The sequence below is a fragment of the Ceratotherium simum genome, chromosome 5 (assembly GCF_057802395.1).
Source record: "Ceratotherium simum simum isolate JZ-2026a chromosome 5, ASM5780239v1, whole genome shotgun sequence".
In the NCBI taxonomy this organism is placed as follows: domain Eukaryota; kingdom Metazoa; phylum Chordata; class Mammalia; order Perissodactyla; family Rhinocerotidae; genus Ceratotherium; species Ceratotherium simum.
In genome coordinates, this window is record NC_141904.1 from 89,186,440 (window position 1) to 89,211,032 (window position 24,593).

The following is a 24,593-nucleotide window of genomic DNA, read 5'->3' on the forward strand; positions in this document are numbered from 1 at the left end:
ACAGGGCTGAGCTGGACCCCTGCTCGCCACCCCATGATGTCTTAGTCTGATGTCCTCGTCCCTGGCACTGACCCTCAAGGGGGCGCCCTGCTCCCCACCCAGGCTCTGCCACTAACCCTGGGGATGTCCTGGTCACTGTCAGGCTGAGGACAAGGTTCTGCCTCCCCATCTGCCCCACCTCGAGGCAGCCCATCCCCATGTGTGCTCCACCCACAGCCCAGAGCTGGGAGACGCCCCCTCCCCCCGCTGCCCTGCCAAGGCCCCCCAGCTGCCTCCCACACTGTGCAGAGCCACCATCACAGTCCAACCCTGCCTGCCCTCTCATTCCCACCCTTTCCCTGACCCTGGACCCTCCTCTGCCTGGAGAGCAACACCCCACCCCCCACTTCTTCCCCCCTGCCAAATTGGAGGCAGCTGAGAATACATACTCGGGAATCCGGCAGAGCTGGGTCCAAACCTGGCTCTACCACTCACTAGACGTGCGGCCTGGAGCAAACGCCTTCCTGAGTCTCAGCTGCCTCGTCTCTAAAATGGCAATAATGACCTGCTTCATAGACTCTGAAGACGGAATAAAATACTAGCATTTATTGGGCAGCTACCCCGTATCAGGCCTCATAGTATGAGAATTTTAAATCCTTATTTCCTTTAATCGTTAGGGGGTGGGGATTCTTCATCTCAAGAACACACAGCAGCCAGTTCTGATCAAGAGACTTTATTGTTCTCTACGAACAGAAGCTCCCTGTGATGAGCTCCATCCACTGCCCGCCCCAGACGTCACAGCCCGCGCTGGAGATGAAGGGACGTTAGGTACCTCAAGTCAGATACGGAGAGACCAACGGCAAGGGCAGCGGGTGAGGGGGTCTGAGCTTGTGGTTAGCGCCTCGGGTCTGTCCAGGAGGTCAGCAGTTTTGAGTTTGTGGTCTTGGCACCCTTCCCCACCCCTCAGCAGATGGAGTGGTGAGGGAGAGTGAGGAGACGTGGGAGGAAGCAGGAGCACCCCCAGACAGTACTGAACACGAGTCCCATAGGTGGGGCTGACCAGGGATGGGGACGCCCTAGCTGGCCTACTTTCCCTCCCCACCCTCGCCTTTGGCACTGTCTAAGATCACACCCAGGCAATGGAGGGTGGATGCTCCCCCCACCCGGCTTCCCGGGGACCCTGAGCATCCCCTTCAGAGTAGAGCTAAGGACAAGGTCAGGGCCCACGTGGACCCGGACACGGCGTGCTACCAGGGCCTGGGCGCTTTGGGTGAAGCCAGTAGAGGCTACAGCCCCACCTGGGCCCTGCCCCAGACTCCTCTTCTCACAACCTGCGGGCCAGGATGGAGACCCCTGCCCTCTCTACAGGAACTCCAGCCTGGCCTCCTGGAACCTTAGTCCCTACCTGGGGCCTCAGTTCCTGCAGGACCTGGCTTGGCCACCTGCCCCATCCCCGATTTCCCCATCTGGGCCTCACCTTCCTCGGCCCCCTCCCCACCGGGGTCAGCAGCCCCCTCGAGTCTGCTGAGGCCCATCCCTGAGCCAAGCGTTCTTCCCCCAAACCTGGCCCCCTCTCCCTGAACAGCTGAGACCACTGCTGAAGCAGGGCCCTGGGCTCCTCAGGCCTCCCCTCCCCTCATCACCACTGAGGGACTCTAGGAAGGCGGGTCCAGCCCTTGCTTTATTGAAGGGGAACACCAGACAGGAAAACCCACCTGCACCCCCTTCCCTGCCACCCTTCACATCCAGGGCCCCCCAGAAGCCTGGCTCCAGCACCCAGCTCTCAGGCCCACGCAAATGGGCACCCATAGCTCCTCCTGCCCTGTCTGAGGCAAGGGGGAGAGGGGGGAACAAATCACACAACTGAAGAGGAGGGAGAGAGGCCCAACTACAGTACAGATGGAAACTTCCTCAGTCTGAAATGAGTCCGGCTTTTTTGAAAACCAGAACACCCCAACCCCTGGGGGCCCTCACTGCAGCCCTGGGAGCCTCACCTGCCCTCCTCCTCCTCAGCGAACTGCCTGCCTCCACAAGGCCTGGTCAGACCCACGACCCCGTATGGGGTCTTCCTGGGTCTCGGGCTCTGCCTTCTGCCCCTGCCCAGATAGCCTGGAGACCCTGCGACACCCAGTCGGGAGAGCGGAGGAGCGGTCCTCAGTGCCCCTGGGGACTGCCCCCACCGCCTCACAACGTTAGAAAGGAGAAGCACTGAGGGCCGGGTGGGGCAGCAGGCAGGCAGGGAGTCGCTCAGAAGGGTAGCGCGGTCAGGGCACCTCAGGGGGCAGCAGAGGGGTGTCTGAGTTCTGTGCTGAGATGCTGGGTGGCTCTGGACCGATGAGCCCCAAGCCATACAAATTAAGGATAGAGTCAGCAATGATGCGGGCCGTGCGCTTCTGGTACCCGCCAGAGGTCACCATGAGGATGGGCACCTGGCGGCCTCGGACCATCCGGAACACCAGTTCATCCCGCTTCACGATGCCCTGTGAGGGGATGGAGAAGGCTGGCTCAGGCAGGCCTGGATCCTCATGGTATCAGGAAGTCCTGCTGCAGGTCTAGCCCTGCTCCACACTGCTGCTGCCTCTACCCATTTCCTCTCTGACAGCAGGAAAGGCACCAGTGTCGGCCACCTTTCCAGCTGCTGCTCAGTCCCCACAACAGACCCTGCCCCACCCCCCAGGGTCAGGACATACCTGTGGGCTGATGGAGAGCCCCCCAAGGCGGTCACCCTCAAGGACGTCGGTGCCTGCGTTGTACACCACCACATCGGGGGGGTGCTCCTGGAGGGCTTTCTTGAGGCTCCTCTCCACTTTATCCAGGTACTCATCATCCTCTGTGCCCCACTCCAGCTCCACCTTCCGCCTGATAGCCTCTGAGAGGGAGAAGGGAACAGCCCCAATGTGCAGAGAAGGGAAACTGAGGCTCAGGAGGGCAAAGATCACCCAGGTCCCTGTCAGTGCCTGAGGCAGGAATGGAAACTGCTCTGTGTGCTCAGCTTCCCATTTCACCCAAAACTAAGCTAAAAAGAGCAAAAGAGCTGCAAAGCGGGGACCCAAAGGAGACAAGGGGGAGTGCAGACGAAACACCTGGCCCTGGGGATTCAGAGACCCCGTCGACAGGTCTGATCTCACTGCCTCCATGAGCCCTTGCCCAGACACGTGGACACCTCACCAGGCCCTCAGGCCCAAATCCAGCACATTCGAGATTTAGTTCAGAAACTAGTCCCCTGGGCCACGCCAGTGGCTGAGTTACCCACAGCCGACTCACTAGCACTTCCTGCGTCAAGGTCGCCAATCCACAAAGTGGGCGGGTTCCTGTTTTCAAAGCTCCTCTGAGAGTCTCTGCCTTTTGATTGATAAGTTTAACCCACTTGCACTTATTTCAACAACTATTATATTTGAACTGAATTCTGCTATCTTATTTTATATTTTCTATTTATCATACTCTCCCCTTGTTTCTTTTTTGTCATTTCCTGTCCTCTACCAGACAAATGCATATCTAGAAGAAGATTCTATTTCTATTCTTCTGGTGGTTACCTCTAATGTAAGGATCCATACAGGAATTTACTGGGCAAGTTTATGTGATCTTGGGTGGGTCAAGTGACCTTTTTTTTTTATAATTTTATTTATTTTTTTTTTCCCCCAAAGCCCCAGTAGATAGTTGTACGTCATAGCTGCACTTCCTTCTAGTTGCTGTATGTGGGACGCGGCCTCAGCATGGCTGGAGAAGCGGTGCGTCAGTGCGCGCCCGGGATCTGAACCCAGGCCGCCAGCAGTGGAGCGCGCGCACTTAACCGCCAAGCCATGGGGCCAGCCCTCAAGTGATTTCTTTAGGTCTATTTCCTCATCTGTACAATGGGAATGATCCCCACTATGCAGGGATGAATGAAGTGATGCCTGCAGGGCCCAGTGTGCAGGAAACACTCAGGAGCGAGCCCCATCCACTCAAGAATGCAGTTAAGACCATGGGGCCGGGGCAGCTTACGCTTGGCAAAGCGGTCCCCGGGGTAGATGTGGCGGTTGTAGACGTCCATGATGTACACACGCTTGTCATCCATGAAGTCCCGTTCATGCCCGTTGCCCTGTGGGGAAGACATGAAAGCCGCTCATGCGCCGGTGCCTCGGCAAGGCCAGGACCGCCCCCAAACACAGCCCAGGAAATGCCCCAGTTCCTGAGCAGCATGGCTTGCCCCTGGGGGACAGAGGGTCTCATGGCTGTTAAGTGGCAGAGCGGGAATTCAACCTCAAAACCTGGCCCCATGACCCTCTAGCGTGACCTTGAGCAAGGCCTGGTCCTCTCAGTTTCTCCTCCTGGGAACAAGGCAGGAATCCTGGCTGCACCACCATCTCAAGTCTGTGGTGGGGTCGGCTAGGATCAGGGATGTGAAACGTAAACTGCAAAAGGTTGTGCACACGGGACTTGGCTCAGGAGCTCAGTGTCACGTGAACGCAGAACAGGGTCCAACCAGCACACAGCTACAAGGGCAGAGACGCAGGACGAGCCCTCAAGAGCCCACCCAATGACCTGCCCTGTCTCTGACCAGAGAGCCAGCCCTGGGTTTGGAGTCCTGAGAAGGAGGCCTGACTCTGCTGCATTACCCCCGGGCAGTAAGGTCCTCAGCAGTGGCCTCAGAGCTGAGCAACCCTGAAATCCTGTGACTGAGCGTCTGCCTGAGGGGCAAGTCCACAGTGATCATCAGCTCTGTGCAAACTGACGAGGAAGCACGGCGGAGCCATAGCAGGGTTTAGAGCATGAGAGTGGCACTGTCAGACTGAGTTTTAGGAAGAGCCATCAGCCTGCTGTGTGGGGGCAGTCAGGAGGAGGGAGGGAGGACTCGGATTCAACAGGAGCAACGAGAAGGACGTGCCACCCTGGCTGGGCTGAGAGGGGTGGAGGGCCAAAGACGGACCCTCAGCTTCCAGCCTGAGACATAGGATGGGCAGCAGGGAGGGAGACTAGGGTTGGGGCTCAGGGATGCTCCTAGGGGGAGGGGAGCCCCACACTTTGGAGTTGCGTGACAGACAGAGGCTGTTGGGGAGCACGGGGAGGGGGCTTGCGGCCGCGGTCCCACGAGAGCCCCATCCCCACAGGGCACTCACCTGATGGGCATCGAGATCAACGATGGTGGCTCTGGAGATGCCCTCCATTCGCTCAAACAGAAACTGCCCAGGGGAGGAAAGGGGAGGTGAGGACCCAGGCAGTCCAGAGGACGCAGCCCCTCGGGGACTCCAAGCTGGTGAGGGGGTGGGGCGGGAAGCCATACATGCTTGTGGGCGATCAGGCCACCAGGCAAAGACATCACATGCCCAGGAGAGCTGTGCAGCTCGAGAGGAGCATGTGTGTGTGGTCAGGGAAGGCTCCCTGGAGGAGCGGGCGTGTGCTGCGCCCTGAAGGGCCAAAGGTCAGGAGGTAAGGGGGACTGTGGGGTTGGCCCTCAGTAATAGTACAGGATTCTCAGGAAAATGTGTGAGGGTTGAGAGGGAGACCCTCCCCTCAAATCTTTGCCTCATCCTACAAAGCCAACCCCTGGGAAGCCCTCCTTCCCCTCCCCCGCTCCAGGAAGGTCTCCTGTGCAGCCCCCTCTCCAAATGGCCAGGGTCTGCTGACCTGCCCCCCTCCACCATTAGTCTCTCTGCCCTGTGAGAATAGGGACCACGGCGGCCCAGTCCCGACGCCCAGCATGAGGCCAGGCACAGAGTGGTCAGGGGGTTCTGGGGGCCTCTCTGGGCCTCAGTTTTCTGGTCTGTAACGTGAGGAATCAATGGGGTGAGCCATGGAGAACGGAGGTTGGCACAGGCGCGAGCCTGCAGTGAATGCCGGCTGCTGTCATCACCGTCATCCTGACTGGGGTCATTGTTAGTGTTTCCAGCTCTTCCTCACTCTTTCGGAGCAATGCCCTTCCTGTCCTATTGCTGTATCTGCTGCTCGGCTCCAGCCCCTGCCTCTGGGGAAGGCTGTACGGTCCCTCCCGTCACAAGCAACACAGGAGAGAAATTGGGAGATCTGGGTTTGAGTCCCAGCCTGGCTGAGGGACCCCGACGAGCCCCGCCTCTTCTGAGCCTCAGTTCCCCTCTCTATAATGTGGGGTGAGAACATCAAATTGGGGGTGGCGGGGGGATTCTGGGAAGGGCTCCTGGAGGCCCGCCCCCACGTGCTGTGGGGCGCACCTTGATGGCGAGCGTGATGTCTGCATAGGCGCAGAAGCCCCCACCCCGGTCGCTGGAGCAGTGATGGAAGCCGCCGCCTGTGGAAGGGCAGACATGGTGTGGTCAGGGCCAGGCACTACCCTACCCTCCGTCTTCCCAGCATCCCCTCCCTGCTCAGCTCCCAGGACAGCTCCTGGACTCCAGGCTAGCACAGTGACCTGAGAGCCTGGGCATGTCACCAGCCCTGGGGCAGCACGCAGCTGTGCCCTCATGGCCACCCTTGCCCAGAGCAAGAAACCTCTCAGGATGTCCTGACAAGTCAGCCCCGTTCCCGTCACATCCCCCAGGGAACTGGAGCTCCTCCTTCCCAAGCCAGAAAGCTGCGCCTTGGCCCCAACAGAGCTGGGCCTACCGCCACGTGACTCCCCATGCTAGGAAGGGGTGGGCAGGAAGGGCACTCTGTGCTGGTCGTGGCAGCCATCACTCCAGCCCCCTCCATCCCCCAACCCCGAAGCCACAGCCTCAGAGCCCCAGGCCCATAGAGACCCTTTTCCCTGCAATGCCTGCGAGAACCTGAGTTGCAGGGGCCTCTGAAATTGAGCCGAACAACCATCCCACCTGCAGTGTGAAACTGGGGCCCATGGATACAAGAGACTTGCCTCTTCCACCACCCAGGAGGCCATCACTGGATCATAATGATGAAATAACAAGCAACAGTGAACTCCTAACAGGGCACTGAGCTCACTGAAGCCTCCCTACAGCCCTAGGAAGAGGCGCTATTATCATCCTCTCCATTTTACAGATGAGGAGACTGAGGTACAGAAAGGGTCAGGAACTTGCCCAGGGTCACAAAGCAAGCTAATGGCAGAATCAAGATTCAAACCCAGGCTGGATCAGGACATGGACTCTTAACTTCTGCCAGGCCATAACACCTCCCATGGGAGAAGTCCTTGTGAGAGCCCTGCTGCAGACACGCAGGGCATGCATCATTCACTCATTTGTTCAGCAGGGTATCATAACATCACAGTTATGCCCGACCTAACGCCGGACACCTGGTGACATCGAGATGGAAGGGACCCAGCCCCTGGCTTTGCAGAGCTCACAGCTAAGGCGGGAGGTGGGGTGGGGGGGGGTCCCTGCTATGGGGCTCTGAGCAAACTACTAGGCCTCTCTCAACATCCACTTCCTCATTGATATAACAGGACTGACAACAACTATGCCCAGCTCAAATGAGAGGCCAGATGGGACAGGGCTTTGCAAACTGTGAAGTGCTGAGCCTCCATGAGGGACAATGATGGGGATAAGGAAGACTGATGTGTGCAGCCTTCCCATGAGCCAATCTCATGGGCGAGTCCAGGGGACTGGGAAGTGCTGGCCTTCAGGACCCCTGAGAAGGAGGTGGTATTGACCCTGCATCTGTCCACCCACTATGACATGACCAAGCCCCTGCAGGCTGTCCTGGGCCCCACAGAGCTGATGGAGTCTTTGGGGGAGCCTCTGAAACTCTCTAGGTTTCAGCCCCATGCAGAGATGCCCAGGAGATTGCACAGGCTTTCTGTGAGGGAGTGAGCTCCCCGTCACTGGAAGTATGCAAAGGCACGTCTGGGGAGCCACCTGGGGAACTCTTTTAGAAAAGGATCCCACACCAGATGGAGGCACTGGTTGGTCCCTCCCAGGCACCAGGCAGCTGCTCACCAGCCTCCAGACCACTCATTAAGGAGGCTCAGGGTAGCTGTAGAGGCACCACAGCCTCTGACTGACAGCTGCCACCTCCAAGGTCCTGCCCCTCCCTGCCCCCAGGACCGTCAGGCCAGCTCCACCAGGCCAGGCTGGCCAGGCACTCACCCACATTGATGGCCCAGCCTCGCTCCACGGCCAGCTTCCCTGCCTTTGGAGACAAGCACAGGGTGAGGGCACAGGCAACCGATTCCTTCACTCACTCACTCACTGATTCATTCATTCCATAAACGCTGTCTCCAGCCAGCTCTGAGGTGGGAACAAGCTACCGGGTGTGGGTCCAGGAGGCACCAACCGCCCGGCAAACTCAGCCTCAGTCCCGGAAGCAAGTACAGATTGGCTGGCATATGAGATGTACAGTGCCTAAGCCCCTCGGCAATTTTGTGAGGAAACTGGAAGAAATAAAAGCCAAGTACCTATGAGCACATGTGAACTGACAATGATTTTAACGTGGCTTCCAAAGGGAAAATAGACAATTTCTTACTCATGCAAATATGGCAGACTGGATACTGAAATCTTGTAGGAAATCGTAGTTTTGGGGTGAACAGTAATATTCTAATAAACTAAAAAAAAAAAAAAAACAAATTTGCAAAGCTCAAAAGAAAATGACAGGGATCAACAGGCATTGATCCAGGTCTGGTTTAGATCACTGCATGTTTAAATCAGAAATGTTCCTCCACCTTCCATCAACTCGGCAGCCTGGCTACTTTTAAAGACAGCTACCCGCAGTACGCGAAATGTAATTTTGCTGTGCGTGTTTTTATCGCCACACCCGTGATGGGGGTGAGGGGAACATCATCCATCACTGAACTCATGGGGATTTGGTTTTCCATCTTAAAGTTGAATGCACCACAGCCAGAGTTCTAGGGTATACCCTTTGGGGAATGGGGGTATATCTTATATACCAGCCAATACGGTAACTCTAATAGGAGATCTTGGGGGAGGAACAATGAATTCTAATGTCCCAGGATGGGGATGGGAAAGGCTTTGGATGAAAGGGGTCATTGTGACTGGGCCTTGAAGAATATTTAGGATTTTCTAAGTGAGAGGAGGGCATTCCAGATGGAGAGCCCAGGGTGGGCAAATGCCAGAGGTGGGAAGGGGCCTGGGTGTGGGGGTCCCCAGCACAGCCGCTCCTCCAGCCTGCCTCCCCACCTACCATGATGGTTCCTCCTGTCTGGGTCCGAAGGGGCTTCAGCACCTTCCTCTGCACAAGGAAGTTGGGGAGGAAGATGACAGGCGGGATTTCTGTGATGGTTGCAACAGCAAAGGACCACTGTGGAAACAGACACAGGCCACTGGCCTCCCACTGCTGTGCCCAGAGCTCAGAGGCAGCAGCTGGGAAATCAGATTCTCTCTGACGCTGGTTTCAAGGTGCCCTGGCTGAACTCCCGGTCAAGCGCAGCTCCTCCAGTAAGAAATGAGAGCCCCCAACCCATCCAGCCCCCACGAAGCTCTGGGCTCAGTAAAGACCAGTTGACACAGAGTGTTTTTTTCAAAACTACGTCTGCCCAGATTCCTCAGCGCTCCAAAGCCCTCGGCTGCCCCCCTGTGCCCAGAACAAGTGCTGCAAAGAACTGCAAGTCAGCCTGCAGAGCCAGAACTGGCCCGGCCACACTGCACAGAAGGGGACACGGAGGCCTCAAGCAGGGAGGCTCTTTCTTTCCAAGGTCACACAGCGAGTCACTGGCGGAGCCAGGGCTGGAAGCCCAGGGCTCCTGTTCCCCCGGCACAGCACGGGAATCAGACTGCTCCTCAACAAGGGCGACCTGCCTTCATCTCCAGCTACTGAGGCAGGAGGGTCTAGGGTACCCAAAAGGCATTTGCACCAAGATCAGATCAGGGCACAGCCTTGCCTGTGACCTCCCCGGCCCCTGGGCAAACGTCCACCCACCCAGATCCTGAACCATCTCCTGCCCGGCTGAGAATGCACCCAGGCCCCTGCTCCCTGCTCTTCACAGACCCCAGGCAGAGCCTCGGAGGGGCCCAGGGTACCTTACAAATATTCACTAAGTGCCTGTTAGGTGCGAGGCCCCAAGGTGGGGGCTAGTCCTGTCATGTCGGGCGCTAGCAGCCTAGTGGGGAGGTGTTTATACGCAATGTGACCATGAGCCTGATGGAGAAGAACAGGGCTGGGGGCGGGGCGCAGATACTTTCTGGAGGTGGTGACATGGAAGCTGAGACAGGGTGAACAAGAGTTCCCAGGTGCAGGAGTCAAGGTAAAAAGACGACTGCAGGCGGAGGAGGAGAAGCTGGGTGTGGCTGGCACTAGGCCGTGCTTATCACACGGGGCCCGGCCTGCCAGCGAAGGCGGTCAGACAGCGTCGTCAGGGCAGCAGGGAGCCAGCAGACGGTGCTTTCCCAAGCTGTTCTAGGGGTAGCAGGGAACCAATTAGGGGAACAAGAAGAGCAGCAGCAGCCGCAGAGAGGAGTGGGAGATGATGAGGGTCTGGGGGAGGTGAGATGCGGGCATTTAACAGGCAGCATGTGGGGGACAGGTGGACGGAGGGGTCCAGGATGTAAGGTTAGAACCCAGGACTCCAACACTGAAGGGCAAGGCCCAGAGCGGAGCCCCCTGGGATGGCCGAGGGCTGTCCTGGGATGGGGGGGCGGGGGCAGAGACCGGGGACCAGAGGTGCTCAGGGGGCCAGGCAGAGAGGAGTGAGCACAGAGGGGAGCTAAGGCTGCTGAGGGTCCCGTGAGAGGGAACTGAGAAGTGGCCACTGCCACTCGGGCCAGAGAGAAGGCGGCCAGCACCGCCTGTTCGTCACACCCATCCCACTGCCCCAGCAGGCCTGGCATGTGGGAGGCATGGAACCATTGTTTTCTGTGAATAAATGAGTAAACAGAGGAGCCACTGAAGGAACACATTAAGTCACAGCCTCCCTCCCTCCCTCCCTGGGCAAGCCAGCAGGGGACAGAGACTGAAAGACAATGAAGCCCTATCCCAGCCTCCTGAGGGGTCCAATACAGACACAAAACCATGAGAACGGCATTTCTCTAAGTGTGTTCCACAGCAGCTGTCTATCACAGCACTCTATCAAGAAAAAGCTCTATGGTCAAATAAGTTTGGGAAACATTGCTTATGCTGTCCACCTCTTAGAAATTCACAGCCCACTCTGGCACGTTAAAGGCTCTGAGAAGTTCTGCCTCCTTAACTTGACATTGCCCAGTGTTTCCCAAACTTCCCGACCACGAACCTCTGCCTGCCCCCTTTGCTTTTTATATAACACATGCCCACCTTCTGCAAGCTGCAGTCACGTGGGGCATAGTTGGGAACCTCTAAGCTAGAGACTGAATTTTCAAAGGGCAGGCATACAGTCACCAGAAGCACACATGGGATTCAGCCAAGGGGACCACCTCCCACAGGAGAAGGCACACGTCCGCCAAGGCTCCTGGACTTCTGACACTGAAAGACGGGGCTGGGCACGGCAGCCTCGTCCTTGGCCCAGAGGCGGTTTCTGGGCAAGGCAGGGATGAGGCCTACTGATGCTCTAGATGTGTGCTGTTCAATCCAGTAGCTGCCAGCCACATGTGGTTACTTGTGTATAATTTTAAATTAATTAACATTTTTAAAAATTAGCATTTTATTCCTCAGTCACACTAGCCATATTTCAAGTGCTCAATAGCCACATGTGGCTAGTGGCCAGTGGACTGGACAGAGCCCTTCTAGAACATTTCCATCACTGCAAGAAGTTCTGCTGGACAGCGCTGCTCTAGAAAAAACCATCAGTGCCACAGTAAAAAATAAACGGAGGGGGTGGGGCAGACTGGTGGCTGGGCCCAGGGGTGAGAGGAGAAGATGAGGGGAGATGAGACTGGGGGGCCTCGTCGGGGCAGGCTGTGTGGTCTGAGGCCTGTGTGGTCTGAGTGGTAGATGTGGTGGGGGAGGGAGGGCACAGGGCAACACCGAGTAACATTTGGAGACTGACTTAGTGATAAAAGGCAGGGGGTGAAAAACAGAATTCCAATGACTACAAAGCATCCAGCCCATGAGGCACTTCCAAGTGCAGCCATTAAGGAAGCTCTGAAGAGGCCCGGCAGGGAGAGGCGGGCAGGGCGACGCTACAGCACAGGCAACAGACACCTTATCAGCCCAGGAAGGATGGGCAAGAAGGGAGGTACTACAGCATAAGGGACAGACACTTTATCTGGGGCATCCAACAGGCTGAGGTGGGGCCACCCAGATCTGCCACCAGGTCAGGTCCTCTGAGAGCCTGGCCCCAGGCAAGGTCATCGAGGGACGGGCTGGATGGGAGTGGGGTGGGGGTGGGACTCAGAAGTCCTCCTCAGAGTCAAACTGGTCCAACTCCAGGCTCTGCCACAGCTGTGCAAATTTGGGCATGACCCTTTACTTCCCTGTGCCTCAGTCTCCCGGTCTTTTCATCTGTGAAGCAGTGGCTCCTCCCCACAAGGCCCAGAGTCAGGACTTAGACCCATCCGAGAGGTCTGTCCTCACCGCCCAATCTTAAGTACCCCACCTGGGCCCCCTCCCTGCCTTGGCTTCCTCTTTCTCATAGCACTTGTCTCCACCTGGGGTGACGGTCTGTCGCCGTTGTTACCTGCCTCTCCCAGCAGGACGCCAGCTTCAGGAGGGCAGGCACTCGTGCTCATTCCCTGCTATACAGACAATGCTGGAAATGACACCTAGCACACGGTAGGCACTCGTAGCATAGGCTGTCGATCCTCCCCCGGACCCTACCTGCACCCTCTCCCAAGGAGGCCACCCCACCTGCCCCATCCCAGGAGAGCCCATAACTGCCCAGCTCTTAAGTGGCTACAGCAGCCTGGCCTCCTGCTCCTGAGACAGCACACTGCAGAGCTCCCTGGGGGGTCAGGCTGAGGCCACACCTCTGGCGAACCCATGTCCACACTCAGCTTCTTCTCCTGCCCTCTCTGCCTCCTCCCCTCCCTTACGAGGGGCAGCTCGCCCCTCAGGGATCCCCACTGCAGGCTGTGCTTCTCCAAGTGTGGTTCCTGGACCAGCAGCAGTGGCGTCACTTGAGAACTTGTTAGAAATGCAGATGCTCAGGCCCCACTTCAGACCTCCTGCATCAGACACTCTGGGGTGGGGCCCAGGGATCTGTGTTGTGACAAGCGCTCCAGGGCATTCTGCTGCTTGCACAAGTTTGAGAACCACTGCTCTAGGGAAGCTGACTTCAGATGGTGCTGAATGAATGAATGAGCTATGTGAACACGGGAGGTTTAGCCGAGCCTGATGCCCACAGCCCATCAAAGGGCGTAGGTTGCAAGCTTCCCCATCCCAGGGCCTGGCCAGGTGTCAGAGCTTCCATGCCCAGCCAGCCTTTTGTGGACCCCACAGATAACAGGACACACCTGGGGCTGGTGACACCTCTGGGACCTACTTCTCCATACTCTCAGCTCTGCAAGACTCTATTCTCTAGCTGCCTGATTTCCTCAGATGGACCCCCTACCCTCAGAGGTCCAAACTAAGAACTCCTCTCGGGGAAGAGATTGGCTGCAACCCCACTTGGAGCCCCAATGCTTGGTCTGGGTCAGAACTTTCCACCAGTGGAAGTAGGAACAAAAGGAGAGAAGGGAAAAAAAACCCACATGATCATCTTAGTTGATGAAGAAAAAGCCTCTGACAAAATCCAGCACCCTTTCATGATAAAATCAACCCAAAACTAGGAATAGAAGAGAGGTCCCTCAACATGATGAAGGGCATTTATAACACACACACAGCTAACATCATACTTAATAGTAAAAGACTGAAAACCTTCTGCCTAAGATGAGGAACAAGACAAGGACGCCTGCTTTTGCCACTTCTACTCAACATAGTACTGGAAGTTCCAGCCAGAGCAATTGGGCAAGAAGAAGAAATAAAAAGCCTCCAAATTGAAAGGAAGAAGTAAAACTATCTCTGTTCACAGATGGCACGGTGTTATATGCAGAAGATCCTAAAGAACACACATACACACACGTACCCCGATTAAACCTAAGAAATGAATGTAGCAAAGTTGCAGGGTACAAGATCAACACACAAAAATCAGTGGTATTTCAACACACCGGCAACCAACAATCCAAAAAGGAAATTAAGAAAGCAATTCAATTTACAACATCAGAAAGAATAAAATACTCGGGAATAAATTTAACCAAGGAAGTGCAAGACCTGTACACTGAAAACTACAAAACATCGCCGAAAGAACTGAAAAAAGATCTAAATCAATGGAAAACATCCATGCTCCTGGGTCAGAAGACCTAATGTTGTAAGGACGGCAATACTCGCCAAATTCATCAATAGATTCAACACAATCCCCATCCAAATCCCAATGGCCTTTCTAGCAGAAATGGAGAAGGTGATCCTATAATTCATATAGAATCTCAAGGGACCCCAAACAGCCAAAACAATCTTAAAAAAGAACAAAGTTGGGGGACTCACAATTCCCAATTTCAAAACTTATTAAAAAGTTTCATCGAAACAGTGTGGTATTGGCTTAGGATAGACATATAGATCAACTGACCAGAATTGAGACCCCAGAAATAAATCCATACGTCTATCGCCAAGTGACTGTCTCCAAGGGTACCAAGAACATTCACTGGGGAAAGAACTGTCTCTTTAACAAATGGTGCTGAGAACTGACTATCGACATGCAAAAGGATGGAGCTGGACTCTCACCTCACACCAGATACAAAAATTAACTCAAAATGAAGCAAAGACCTAAATATAAACTAAGACTCTAAAACTCTTAGAAGAAAACATAGGGGTAAATCTTCGTGACCTTAAATTTGGCAATGGATTCTTAAATATGACACCAAAAGCACTAGCAACAAAAGAAAGAATAGAACTTTGGCAAAATTTAAAAATTTTGTGCATCAAAAGACACTATCAAGAGAGTGAAAAGACAACCCACAGAATGGGAGAAAGTATTATTTGCAAATCTTATACTATCCAGAACATATAAAGAACTCCTGAACAACTCAACAACAAAAAGACAAACAACCTAATTTTTTTTTTTTTTTTTAAGATTTTATTTATTTAATTTTTTCCCCCCAAAGCCCCAGTAGATAGTTGTATGTCATAGCTGCACATCCTTCTAGTTGCTGTATGTGGGACTCGGCCTCAGGATGGACGGAGAAGTGGTGCCTCAATGCACACCCGGGATCCGAACCCGGGCCACCAGCATTGCAGCGCGCGCACTTAACCACCAAGCCACAGGGCCGGCCCCCAAACAACCTAATTTTTAAAATGGGCCAATAGCTCGAACAGACATTTCTTCAAAGAAGATATATAAATGGCCGACAAGCACATGCAAAGATGCTCACTGCGATTAAGACTCAGGGAAATGCAATCACAACCACAACGAGACACCACTTCACACCCACTAAATTAAACACCATCAAAAAAACAGAAAATAACAAGTGCTGGTGAGGATGTAGAGAAAGTGGAACCCTTGCACACAGTTGTTAGGAGTGTAAAATGTGCAGCTGCTGTGGGAATCTCTTGGGTGGTTCCTCCAAAAGTTAAACAATTATTACATGACCCAGCAACTCCACTCCTAGGTATATAACCAAAACAAGTGAAAACAGGAACTCAACCACATACCTGTACATGAATGTTCATAACACACTACGTACAGAGGCGCAAAGCTGGAAACAACTCAGCTGTCCACCAACGGATGAATGGATACACAGAATGTGGTCTATCCACGCAATGGAATATTATTCAGCCATAATAAGGAATGAATTGCAAATACACGCTACATGGTGGATGATTCTTGAAAACACTATGCTATCTTGGTGAAAGCAGCCAAACCCAAAAGGTCACATATCATAGGATTCCATGTACATGAAACATCCAGAACAGGCAAACCTATAGAGACACAGATTGGCGCTTAGCAGGGGCAGACACGGAGGGAGGAATGGGAAGCAACTGCTTAGCGGGCACGGGGTTTCCTCTGGGGGTGATGAAAATGTTTTGGAACTACATAGAGGTGGTGGTTGCACCATATCGTAAATGTACTAAATGCCACTGAATTTTACATTTTAAAATGGTTAATGGAGGGCCGGCTCCGTGGCTTAGCGGTTAAGTGCACGCGCTCTGATGCTGGCGGCCCGGGTTCGGATCCCGGGCGCGCCCCAGGGCACCGCTTCTCCGTCCAACGCGAGGCTGAGTCCCACGTACAGCAGCTAGAGGGATGTGAACCTATGACATACAACTGTCTACTGGGGCTTTGGGGGGAAAAAAAATGAATAAATAAAATGGTTAATGGGGCTGGCCCCGTGGCTTAGCGGTTAAGTGTGCGCGCTCCGCTGCTGGCGGCCCGGGTTCGGATCCCGGGCGCGCACCGACGCACCACTTCTCCAGCCATGCTGAGGCCGCGTCCCACATACAGCAACTAGAAGGATGTGCAACTATGACATACAACTATCTACTGGGGCTTTGGGGGAAAAATAAATAAATAAAATTTTAAAAAAATTAAAATGGTTAATGGTTAATTTTATGTTATGTGAACTTTACCACGATAAAAAAAGGGAGAGAAGGCCCCCCTCAGGGAAGACGAGATAACTAACGGAGAGGGAATCAGACCCCAGGGGGCCCATTCCCCCAGAGACTTCCGCCCTCCCTCTGGCGGCTCTGGGGGCTGAGTCTGTGTCTCCCTCTCTCCCACAGCACTCCGAGGGCTGTGAGGGCTGTGACAAGGCTGAATTCGTGCCCAGACTTCCTGGGCCCCAGGCCAAAACTTCTGAGGTGTCCTTGGCTTCTCTCTCTCGCATACCCAATCTGAACAACAGGAAATCTTTCGTCTCAACTTCATAACAAATCCGAATCCTACCACTTCCCCCAGTCCACAGCCACTGCTGCCAGCCTAGTCCGAAGGCCCAGGATCTCTCACCAGGATTAGCGCAACAACCTCCTTCCTCACTGGTCTCCCTGCTTTCGTCTTGAGCCTATTCTCATCTATTCTCATCACAGCTGCCAAGCAACCCTCTTAGAACCCAGATCAGATCATGTTCCTCTGCTTAAACACTCCTTGGCTCCCACCTCCCTCAGAGCAAAGCCACAGCAGCACACAAGGCCCTGTGTGGTCTGGCCCCTGATCATGTTCTGACCCCACTTCTTACCTGCCTCCCTCCCCTTCCCTCTGAGCCAGCCACACTGGCTTCCTCACTGTTACTGGCACACAGTGGAGCAATTCCTGCCTCAGGGTCTTTGCACTTGCCATTCCTTCTGCTTGGAATACCCTCCTCCAGAGGCCCACACAGCCCACTCCCTCACTGCCCTCAGCTGGGGAGCACAGTCAGTAAGCCCTTCCCTGACCTCCCTGTTTCAAGCTGCAGGCCTCCCCACCTCTCTCCTGCTGCCCTTTCCCCACGGCACCAAGCACCTTCTGATACACCACATCACTAACTTGATTATGTCTACTGGCTGACCCCACACCTAAACGCCAGCTCCATCAGGAGAGGGACTCGGTCTCCTTTGTTCCATCCTGTCTCCCCCGTACCTAGGCAGAGCGTGGTGCTCGCTAAATGCTTGCTGGATACACGTGTCGCAAGCACCGCCCAGCTCAGGGTGCACAAGGACAAGAGGTCAGATCTGCAGCGCACCGCCCCGCACCCCATGGCAAACTGTCACCAGGGTCAGCAGGAGGCAAGAGCCCGGTGCTGGTGCAACCCAACTGCCACCTCAGTGGAGCCGACCCTGGGCCTCGCATGCAGTAGGTGCTCAATAAACATTTGTTTCCCTGAACTGACACCATTCGGCAAACATCAGGCTACTGCATCTCTTTCAGTGCCTTGCTTATCGAGCATCGAAGGCCACAGCAGCGCAGGGCCTGGCATGAGCCCCGGAACAGGGGTGGGGGCAGGGGAGAGGGTGGGTGTTCCACAGCACACACGCAACAGCCAAGGGAAAGCAGCCCCGGACACCCGCGGGGACTCTCCGGGGCACTGCTCCGGGTGCCCACAGCAGAGCAAGGAGAAAGGCAGTGTTGCAGACACCTGGGGGCAAGGGGAACGTTCCTGAGCTGCACCCCCAGATGTCAGACAATGCCTGAAATGTACGTGGGTCTCGTCTGAGCATCGAGGGCCCATCACACCACACTGCTCTTCCGTGGTGCCTGGAAGCAAACCCAGACTCCTCCCACGGCCTGCAAGACCCTGTGTGGCCTGGCGCTGCTGGCCTCCCGGACCACCTCACGTGCCACCTCAGCGCTGTATTCCCTTCCACCTGGCCACTCAAGCATCCTTCTCCCTTCGGGAAGCCAAGGCCCCTCCTCCTCCGGGCCTGTGATTCTGGAACATTCTTCCTTCAAAGCTCCACACGAGTGTCACCTGTTCTTCATTCTTTCATCTCAGTGCAAACCTCACCTCCTCTGTGAGGCCCTCCCTGACCACCCAGTCTAAAAGAGCAAAGCTTCACCCAGTTACCCTCTAATTTTTTCCTTCATAACTCTTGGCACTCTCTGAAATGCTCTTGTGTGGTTACTTCTTTATTTTCAGTCTTTCAAAACGAAAACACAAATCCACGGGAGCAGCGAAGTTTGCTTAGTCTTTTTGTACCCAATACACAGTCAGTATTCGATACAGATGTGTTGAATGACTGAACACTTCTTCACCGTAGTAGGTGCTATGGAAATCATCGTGTTTCTCCTTTTGTTCTGGCTGCCAGGAAGCTCCACGCCAAATATGCAGCTCAATCATAGCATCTTGGTTAATGCTTCCAGCTGGCATATCTGAATTCTCCTCCCGCCCTTTACCTTAATTTTCTACTTGGGACTCTACCTATTAATACTTTTTTTATTATTATTTATCACATAGTAAGCTGCCTTTAGGCTTCTGGGGGCCCAAGGCCAGGCATGCAGTCAGCCCTGCACAGTTCCCGGAAAGCCCATCAAATGGGCAGGGCTCCAGAGCTCAAGCCTTATCATGGCACACTCACTCCACACTGGCCCCACTCTGTTCTGTCCCTCCCTGCCCCCCACCCTCACCTTCTGGAAGGCATGTTCTCCAGGCCCAGCCCCCGGGCTGTGGACTGTGACCACACACGTCCGGGCCCCAGGAAACCAGGGCAGCCAAGTGATGGGCTCCCTGCCAAGGCCTCGCACACCTCCCTCTGCCAGGAGCCAGCTTTCAACCTCTTCCTCGTAATCCTTCCCGAGTTCACACTCACGGCTCCATCTAGAATGCCCGCAGCTCAGGGAGAGTCAGGGTAGAGGGCAGGCAGCAGCTGTGATCAGGAACCTGGGAGACCGGATGGGACTCCCTGCCTGGGGTCTCTTGCACACCTGCAGGACATCCCGGTAACCTGAGCAGGTGGGGCCTCCTACTGGGCCAAGGCCTTTCCACCTGGTGACCTCTGGCATCCACTACGGCTCTGAGTCTAAGAGGAGTCCAGTTGGGAAGGCTGGGGGTCAGGGGTCAGGGTTCCCACACTCCTCGGGGCAGAGAACCTGTGGCATCCTGACCCCACCCGGGCAGGCTGGCAGCACCAGGTTCTGATGCGACCCCCCAGTCCAGCCTCCTCTCTGCCCACACATGGGGCTTGACTGAATGCCTCTGCCCTCAGAACCTCAGCCACTGACATGGGCTCCGTGGGCTCCTCTAGAAAGAGGTCACCCCACCCACACAAGGTGTCACAATAAGAAATCAGGAACTGCCACTTAATAATCTGGAATTCTGGCTTCTCTTTGAATGCCAGGCACTCTGGCCACGCTGAGCCCACAGGGGAGCTGAGGAGCAGTCGCCCACTTGGGAAGAGCAGGAGCCTCCAGGCTGCCCCAGAAACCATCACCACCTGCCTGACTACCTGCTCATGTAGGTAGTCATCTACCTGGATCTCCCCAGGGGAGATCCAAACTAGTTTTTAGCCCAACAGTTTTCGACAAGTCTTTAGCAGTAGAAGTCCTTAGAATACAATCTTCAACTTAAGCCCAATATAAAAATAGACCAAAGTGGAACAGCTTCGGTTGGATGGGCACAAGGGGCTGGGGTCTCCTCACCCATCCTCCCAGCAGGGGTCTTTGAGGCCTGTCCACAAAGCACAGATTGAAAGTCACTAATGTAAAGGCCCAAAACCTTTACGAAGGTTCAATCTCCACCAAGTGGACACCCTTGCTTTCATACTGCGAGGGACGGGGAGCTCACTGCCCCTGGAGCAGCCTAGCCCGTCCCGGCGTCTGCCCTCTTTATGACCTCTCTCCTCTTGAGGACCACAGACTCACATGGCCCCCTGCCCTGGGACAGCAATGGAGCCCCGTGAGGCTGTGCCTCCCCAGGCTGAGCTGCCCCTCCTTCGGCTATTCCTCCCAGCCAGCAGCCCCCCAGGCCCGAGGCCCTGTACCTTCAGCTCATTGAGATAGCGTCTCGTGTGCACCACCAGCAGGTCCTCGTCCGAGGCCTCCCTCGCCTCCACCAGCATGCTGTCTGACAGAAGGTTCTCTTCTGAAATCACAAAGCGGGCACTCTGCTGACCTCAGGGCAGGCCCAGCCCCAGGCCCCACCCCCCCCAAAACGCTGCAGACTTGGCCTCTGTCAGCCCTGCCCCAGGAGAAGGTTGGCACTGCTGACTTGTGGGCGTTCTGAGAACAGGCCGCCTCCCAGGAGGACAAGGGCCAGACCCTTAGGCCAGGGACATCGGACATTGTGCACGCAGTGATCCTGGTGTTTCCCAAGCCACTGGCAGACATGAGGCGAGCTCCAGTGTGACCGGACAACTTGCAGAGGTGGGTGACACACAGGTCAATAATGCTACTCTCTGGTGACAAAAGCTCTTCTTCTCAATTCTCCCTCCAGCTTCTGATTATATACGGCAGGCTCGGTGTGCTGTGGCCTCTCTTTCACACCTGCCTGACCCTTGCTCAGCTCCCTTTTTAACTCAAAAAAGCATCAATCAGTCTCACAGTCTGCAGGCAACAGTAAGCAGCCTGAATTGAATCCCACTGCTTTCATTGCATTTATTTTTTAACATGACCTTCTATTTATGGTAAGTGAAACTGGCTTTTCCCATTTAGATGACATAATGTTTCATTTCAAAACAAGTTTAAGTTTTTTAAAATAGAGGCTAAGTCAATAAAAAATATGAAGTAAATAATGGAACAGGTAGCATGAGGAGATGGCAAGGTCCCAAGAGTAGTTTGCAAATGACTGGTGTTTGGGAAACTGCATTATTTCATCACCCCTCACGTACACCAGACAAGAGCCATTCCATTTTGCAAAAGAAGAAACTGAGGCCAAGAGCAGGTAGTGCTCTAGGGCAGAGTGAGAACAGGACCATGATGCTCTGGGTTCTAGGGAAATCAGAGGGACAAAGTCAGAATCTAGGGGACCTGTTTTAATACCTACCTCACCCTTAGAAACAAACCCCGGTAGAAACCAACTAGTTCCACATGTTTCCTACACATAGCTCCACATACAGCAGGTACTCTCCTTCCCCCCCACTCCAGAACATTCCATGGCTCCCCACTGCCGTCACGCAAAGGGTCAGCTCTTGGTGGCACCCAAGGCCCTTCACCATGTGGCCCCTGCCTCCTTTCCACCCACATCCTCAAAGGAGGGAGGGAACTCAGAGATGAGGGAGACATGGAACCCTTGTTCCTTGAGAACTGGACTAACACAGGAGCCTGAGAAGGGGCAAGTGGGGGAGTGACTCAGGCTGGGTCTGCTGGAAACAGCACGAAGGACCACAGGCAGGAAGGAAGAGAACCACGAGGGGAGAAGCGGGACGGCTCCACTCCCCTCACCACGTTCTCGCCATGGCTGCACACCACCTGTACTCTTTTCTACTTCATATTTTTCTTTGAATACTCACTCTGGTCACTATTGCAAATAGAAAATCAGTACCAACTGCCATAAATAGAAGTTAACCAAAAATCAAAAACAAATACAACAGAAATTGTGTCATTAATCTCTAATTTGATTCTACTTTCTGCAAGGGGCAGAGCCTGAGCCTCATTCTCGATTTGTTAAAAAGGGAGATGGGCTTACTTAGGTGATAAAGACGGCTAGCCCCAAAGTGAAACTTACTCCATGGTATGATCAGAAGGGTTGTGTGATTTAAAGATATTCGACGCTTCATCAGATGTCAGGTATCACTTCGGTAATATTTCTTACTTCCCTCAATTAAAGAAACCCTGATACAGGAAATGAGAATATTCTTGCACTAACCTACTGTGATACCTCAATTTCCCACCTAAACCAGACCCCCGGATTACAAACCACAGCAGAAACAGTGTTCTCTCCAGAACATCATCTTGCTCAGTGGAACGAACCATGAAGGGTGGGAGCCTGGAGCTCTTAGTTCCAGACCCCACTCCGCCACTTAGTAGCTGTGTGACTCTGGGCAGGTTTCCTAGCCTTTCTGGGCCCCAACTTTCTCCATTTGTAATCAATGGAGTTGGAGCAAAGGTTCTCTTCCTCCGGGACTCTCTGAGCTTGTGGGAAATGAACATCAGATTCCTCCAAACTTCAGCTCCCCTGTGTCCGTCATTAATCAGCTCCCCTTCTACCGGGCTTCCAGGGGCAGAGACCTTCTATTGGGCCTCTAGGGGCAGAGACAGGACTTAAGTCCACAGCAATGGGGAGTCTGTGAAGGTTTGAGACAGGGACATATCATGCTTAGAAGTCTGTTGGAAAGATCCTTCTGACAGCATGGGTGGTAGGCAGTCTGAGGACCGAGACTGGAGGTAGGCGAATCTGAAGCTCGTGTTAGGGAAAGACAGCAGGGAGGGCGTGGGAGAGGCAGGTGGGTCGCAGGCAGCAGATACAGGGTCTGAGGTGGGGCCTTCCATACCTTTCAGGAAGCTGATCACTTTGCCCCATTTTCCCGCGTCAAAGGGGTGCAGCTTCTCCAGGCCCATGAAGGTTATGTTGTAGCGCGGTGAGTACACAATGGGCCAGCGTGTCTCCGGCACATGCTGGTACAGTTGAGTTGAGTGTGGCCTTCCATGTGCATAGGGACAGACACACAGATAGGGGCAGCCTCAGTGTGGAAAGCAGCCTCCCCCTCCCCACCAGCCAGCTTTGATTCACCAGACAGCCCTGACCCAGTACCACTAGCTCCCTTAGCTGCAGAAAGGGCCACCTAGCAACCAGCAATAACGATACCAGCGGCTCCTTAGGGAGCATCGGCTCTTTCCCTGCACTATCCAATCCAGTCCTCACCGCAGCCCTGGGAGGTAGACACCAGCATCCCAGTAGAGGCTTGGAGAGGGGCCCAGCTGTGCCCAAAGTCACACAGCGGGTCTGTGGAGCAGCGGATGTGCACCCAGCTGTGTCTGGCTGCAAGGCCTCAGCGCCTCACCTCCACATTATAACAATTACACCCAACAGCTGTGCGGCTCTAGGCCTCAGTTTCCTCAACTGTAAAATGTGTGGCTGTTGGGAGGACTGAGATAATGTGTCTAAATAGCTGAGCACAGAAAGCGCTCCGTGAGACCTAAGGGTGACAGTCCCAAAAACAGCAGGTCAGGGCTCACGCAGGCGGTGGCCCAACCCGAATCCCCGCTGCGCTGCTGACACCCCCCTCATCACACCTCCGCAGCTGCCACACGGGGACCAGAAACCCGGCTCCAGCTGCTGCCAATGCGGGGGCCTCAGCACAGCTGGTGGGACCCGGGGTTGAGCAGACGGCAGACCCGCGCACGTCGCCGGCCCCCGCCCGGGTCGGTGCCCCGAGACCGGCGCCGCTTCCTCCGGCCGCACAGAAGTGGCGCGGGACTGGCCAGGCGCGCGGGGCCCGCCTGGGTGCACGCGGCCCGAGCGCCCCCTCTCCCGCCATACCTGGACATGCACCTGGCGGGCCTGGCCGGCCGCCCGCGCACTCGTGCTCCCGCCCACGGGGACCCCTGGGAACCCCGGGGGCTTCCCTCGGCGCCCCCAACCCCGCCGCACTCACATCCCGGGGCCGGGCCCTCCCTGCGCCGGCCGCCGCTCCGCGACCAGGCGGGGCGGGGCGGGGCGGGGCTCGGGCCCACCTAGGACACGCCCCCGGCCTCGGCCGCCTCCGCTGGGGCGGAGCTCCAGCAGGCTCGGCTCCACCCCGGCCGCCCACGCGCCTGCGTCACAGAGAGATGGCGTCGCGCTAAGAAGCCACGCCCCTAACGCCCATCAAGCGGGAAGTCACGCCTTCCGCAGACAAATGCCCAGTGGAATCCTGCCTGGCTCGGAAAGCCACGCCCCCTGGGGGAGGGCCGCGCGAGCGTTCACTACAGCGCGTCACAGAGGGTTGGAACGTGCGGCATCGCCCCGCCCCGGGGGCGGGCTGCTCTGTGCACCGCTGCCGCCGCCCGGCGTTCCTCCGCTCTCCCGAGGCTGGGAGTTGGGGACTCCTGGTTTCCCGACCAGCTCTGCGCGGGCTCGCTGTGTGACCTTGGGCGTGCGTCCGCGCCCTGCGGGTCTCTGGTTCCACGAGTGAAGTGGGGGGTGGTGACGGGTGCTCTGGCCCTGCAGTCTCCGCCCTAATGGCGTCCGTGGCCTCCCTGACTTGAGGCCGAACGCGCGCCCTTCGGGGCGCAGGGCCGCCCCCCATCTTTGGCGGCTCTGACGTGAGACCAGCGCAACCGGCACAAGTCATTTAGGCTCTCTGAGCCTCAGTTTCCTCCTCAGTAGAGCCGGGCTGGTGACCCAGTCTTCAGGGTACAGTCGAGGATCTGTGCACACGCCTACGTCCCCCACCCGCGCTGTGCACACTCCTCTGTCCTGTCATCCCGCCCTCCCCCCGCCCCCGGGAACCAAGACAAGCCCCAGCGACCGCTGAGTGTCTTGGGCTGGACC

At 55.5% G+C, this 24,593-nt stretch overlaps 1 protein-coding gene across 2 annotated transcripts; it reads right to left on the minus strand.

The window, feature by feature from the left end:
* Nucleotides 1-706: 706 nt before the first annotated feature.
* Nucleotides 707-23,758, minus strand: HDAC11 (histone deacetylase 11). 2 transcript variants are annotated; one of them, XM_004442931.3, is made up of 10 exons: nucleotides 23,716-23,758; nucleotides 22,612-22,760; nucleotides 20,164-20,264; nucleotides 9,019-9,135; nucleotides 7,968-8,010; nucleotides 6,144-6,220; nucleotides 5,076-5,138; nucleotides 3,961-4,057; nucleotides 2,670-2,848; nucleotides 707-2,459 (listed from the first exon to the last, which is right to left on the minus strand). In XM_004442931.3, coding segments are annotated over exons 1-10 (1,044 nt in total). In that variant the 5' UTR covers nucleotides 23,718-23,758; the 3' UTR covers nucleotides 707-2,243. The 2 variants fall into 2 exon arrangements, with proteins under 2 accessions (XP_004442988.1, XP_014652668.1); XM_014797182.2 differs by lacking the exon at nucleotides 23,716-23,758 and adding an exon at nucleotides 23,601-23,707.
* Between the last annotated feature and the right edge of the window lie 835 nt (nucleotides 23,759-24,593).

Coding starts and splice junctions, on each gene's coding strand:
- HDAC11 (XM_014797182.2), bottom strand. Junction 5,139..6,143: donor ACATCACGCTCGCCATCAAG/GTGCGCCCCACA, acceptor TCCCCTGGGCAG/TTTCTGTTTGAGCGAATGGA. Junction 2,460..2,669: donor GGCTCTCCATCAGCCCACAG/GTATGTCCTGAC, acceptor ATCCCCTCACAG/GGCATCGTGAAGCGGGATGA.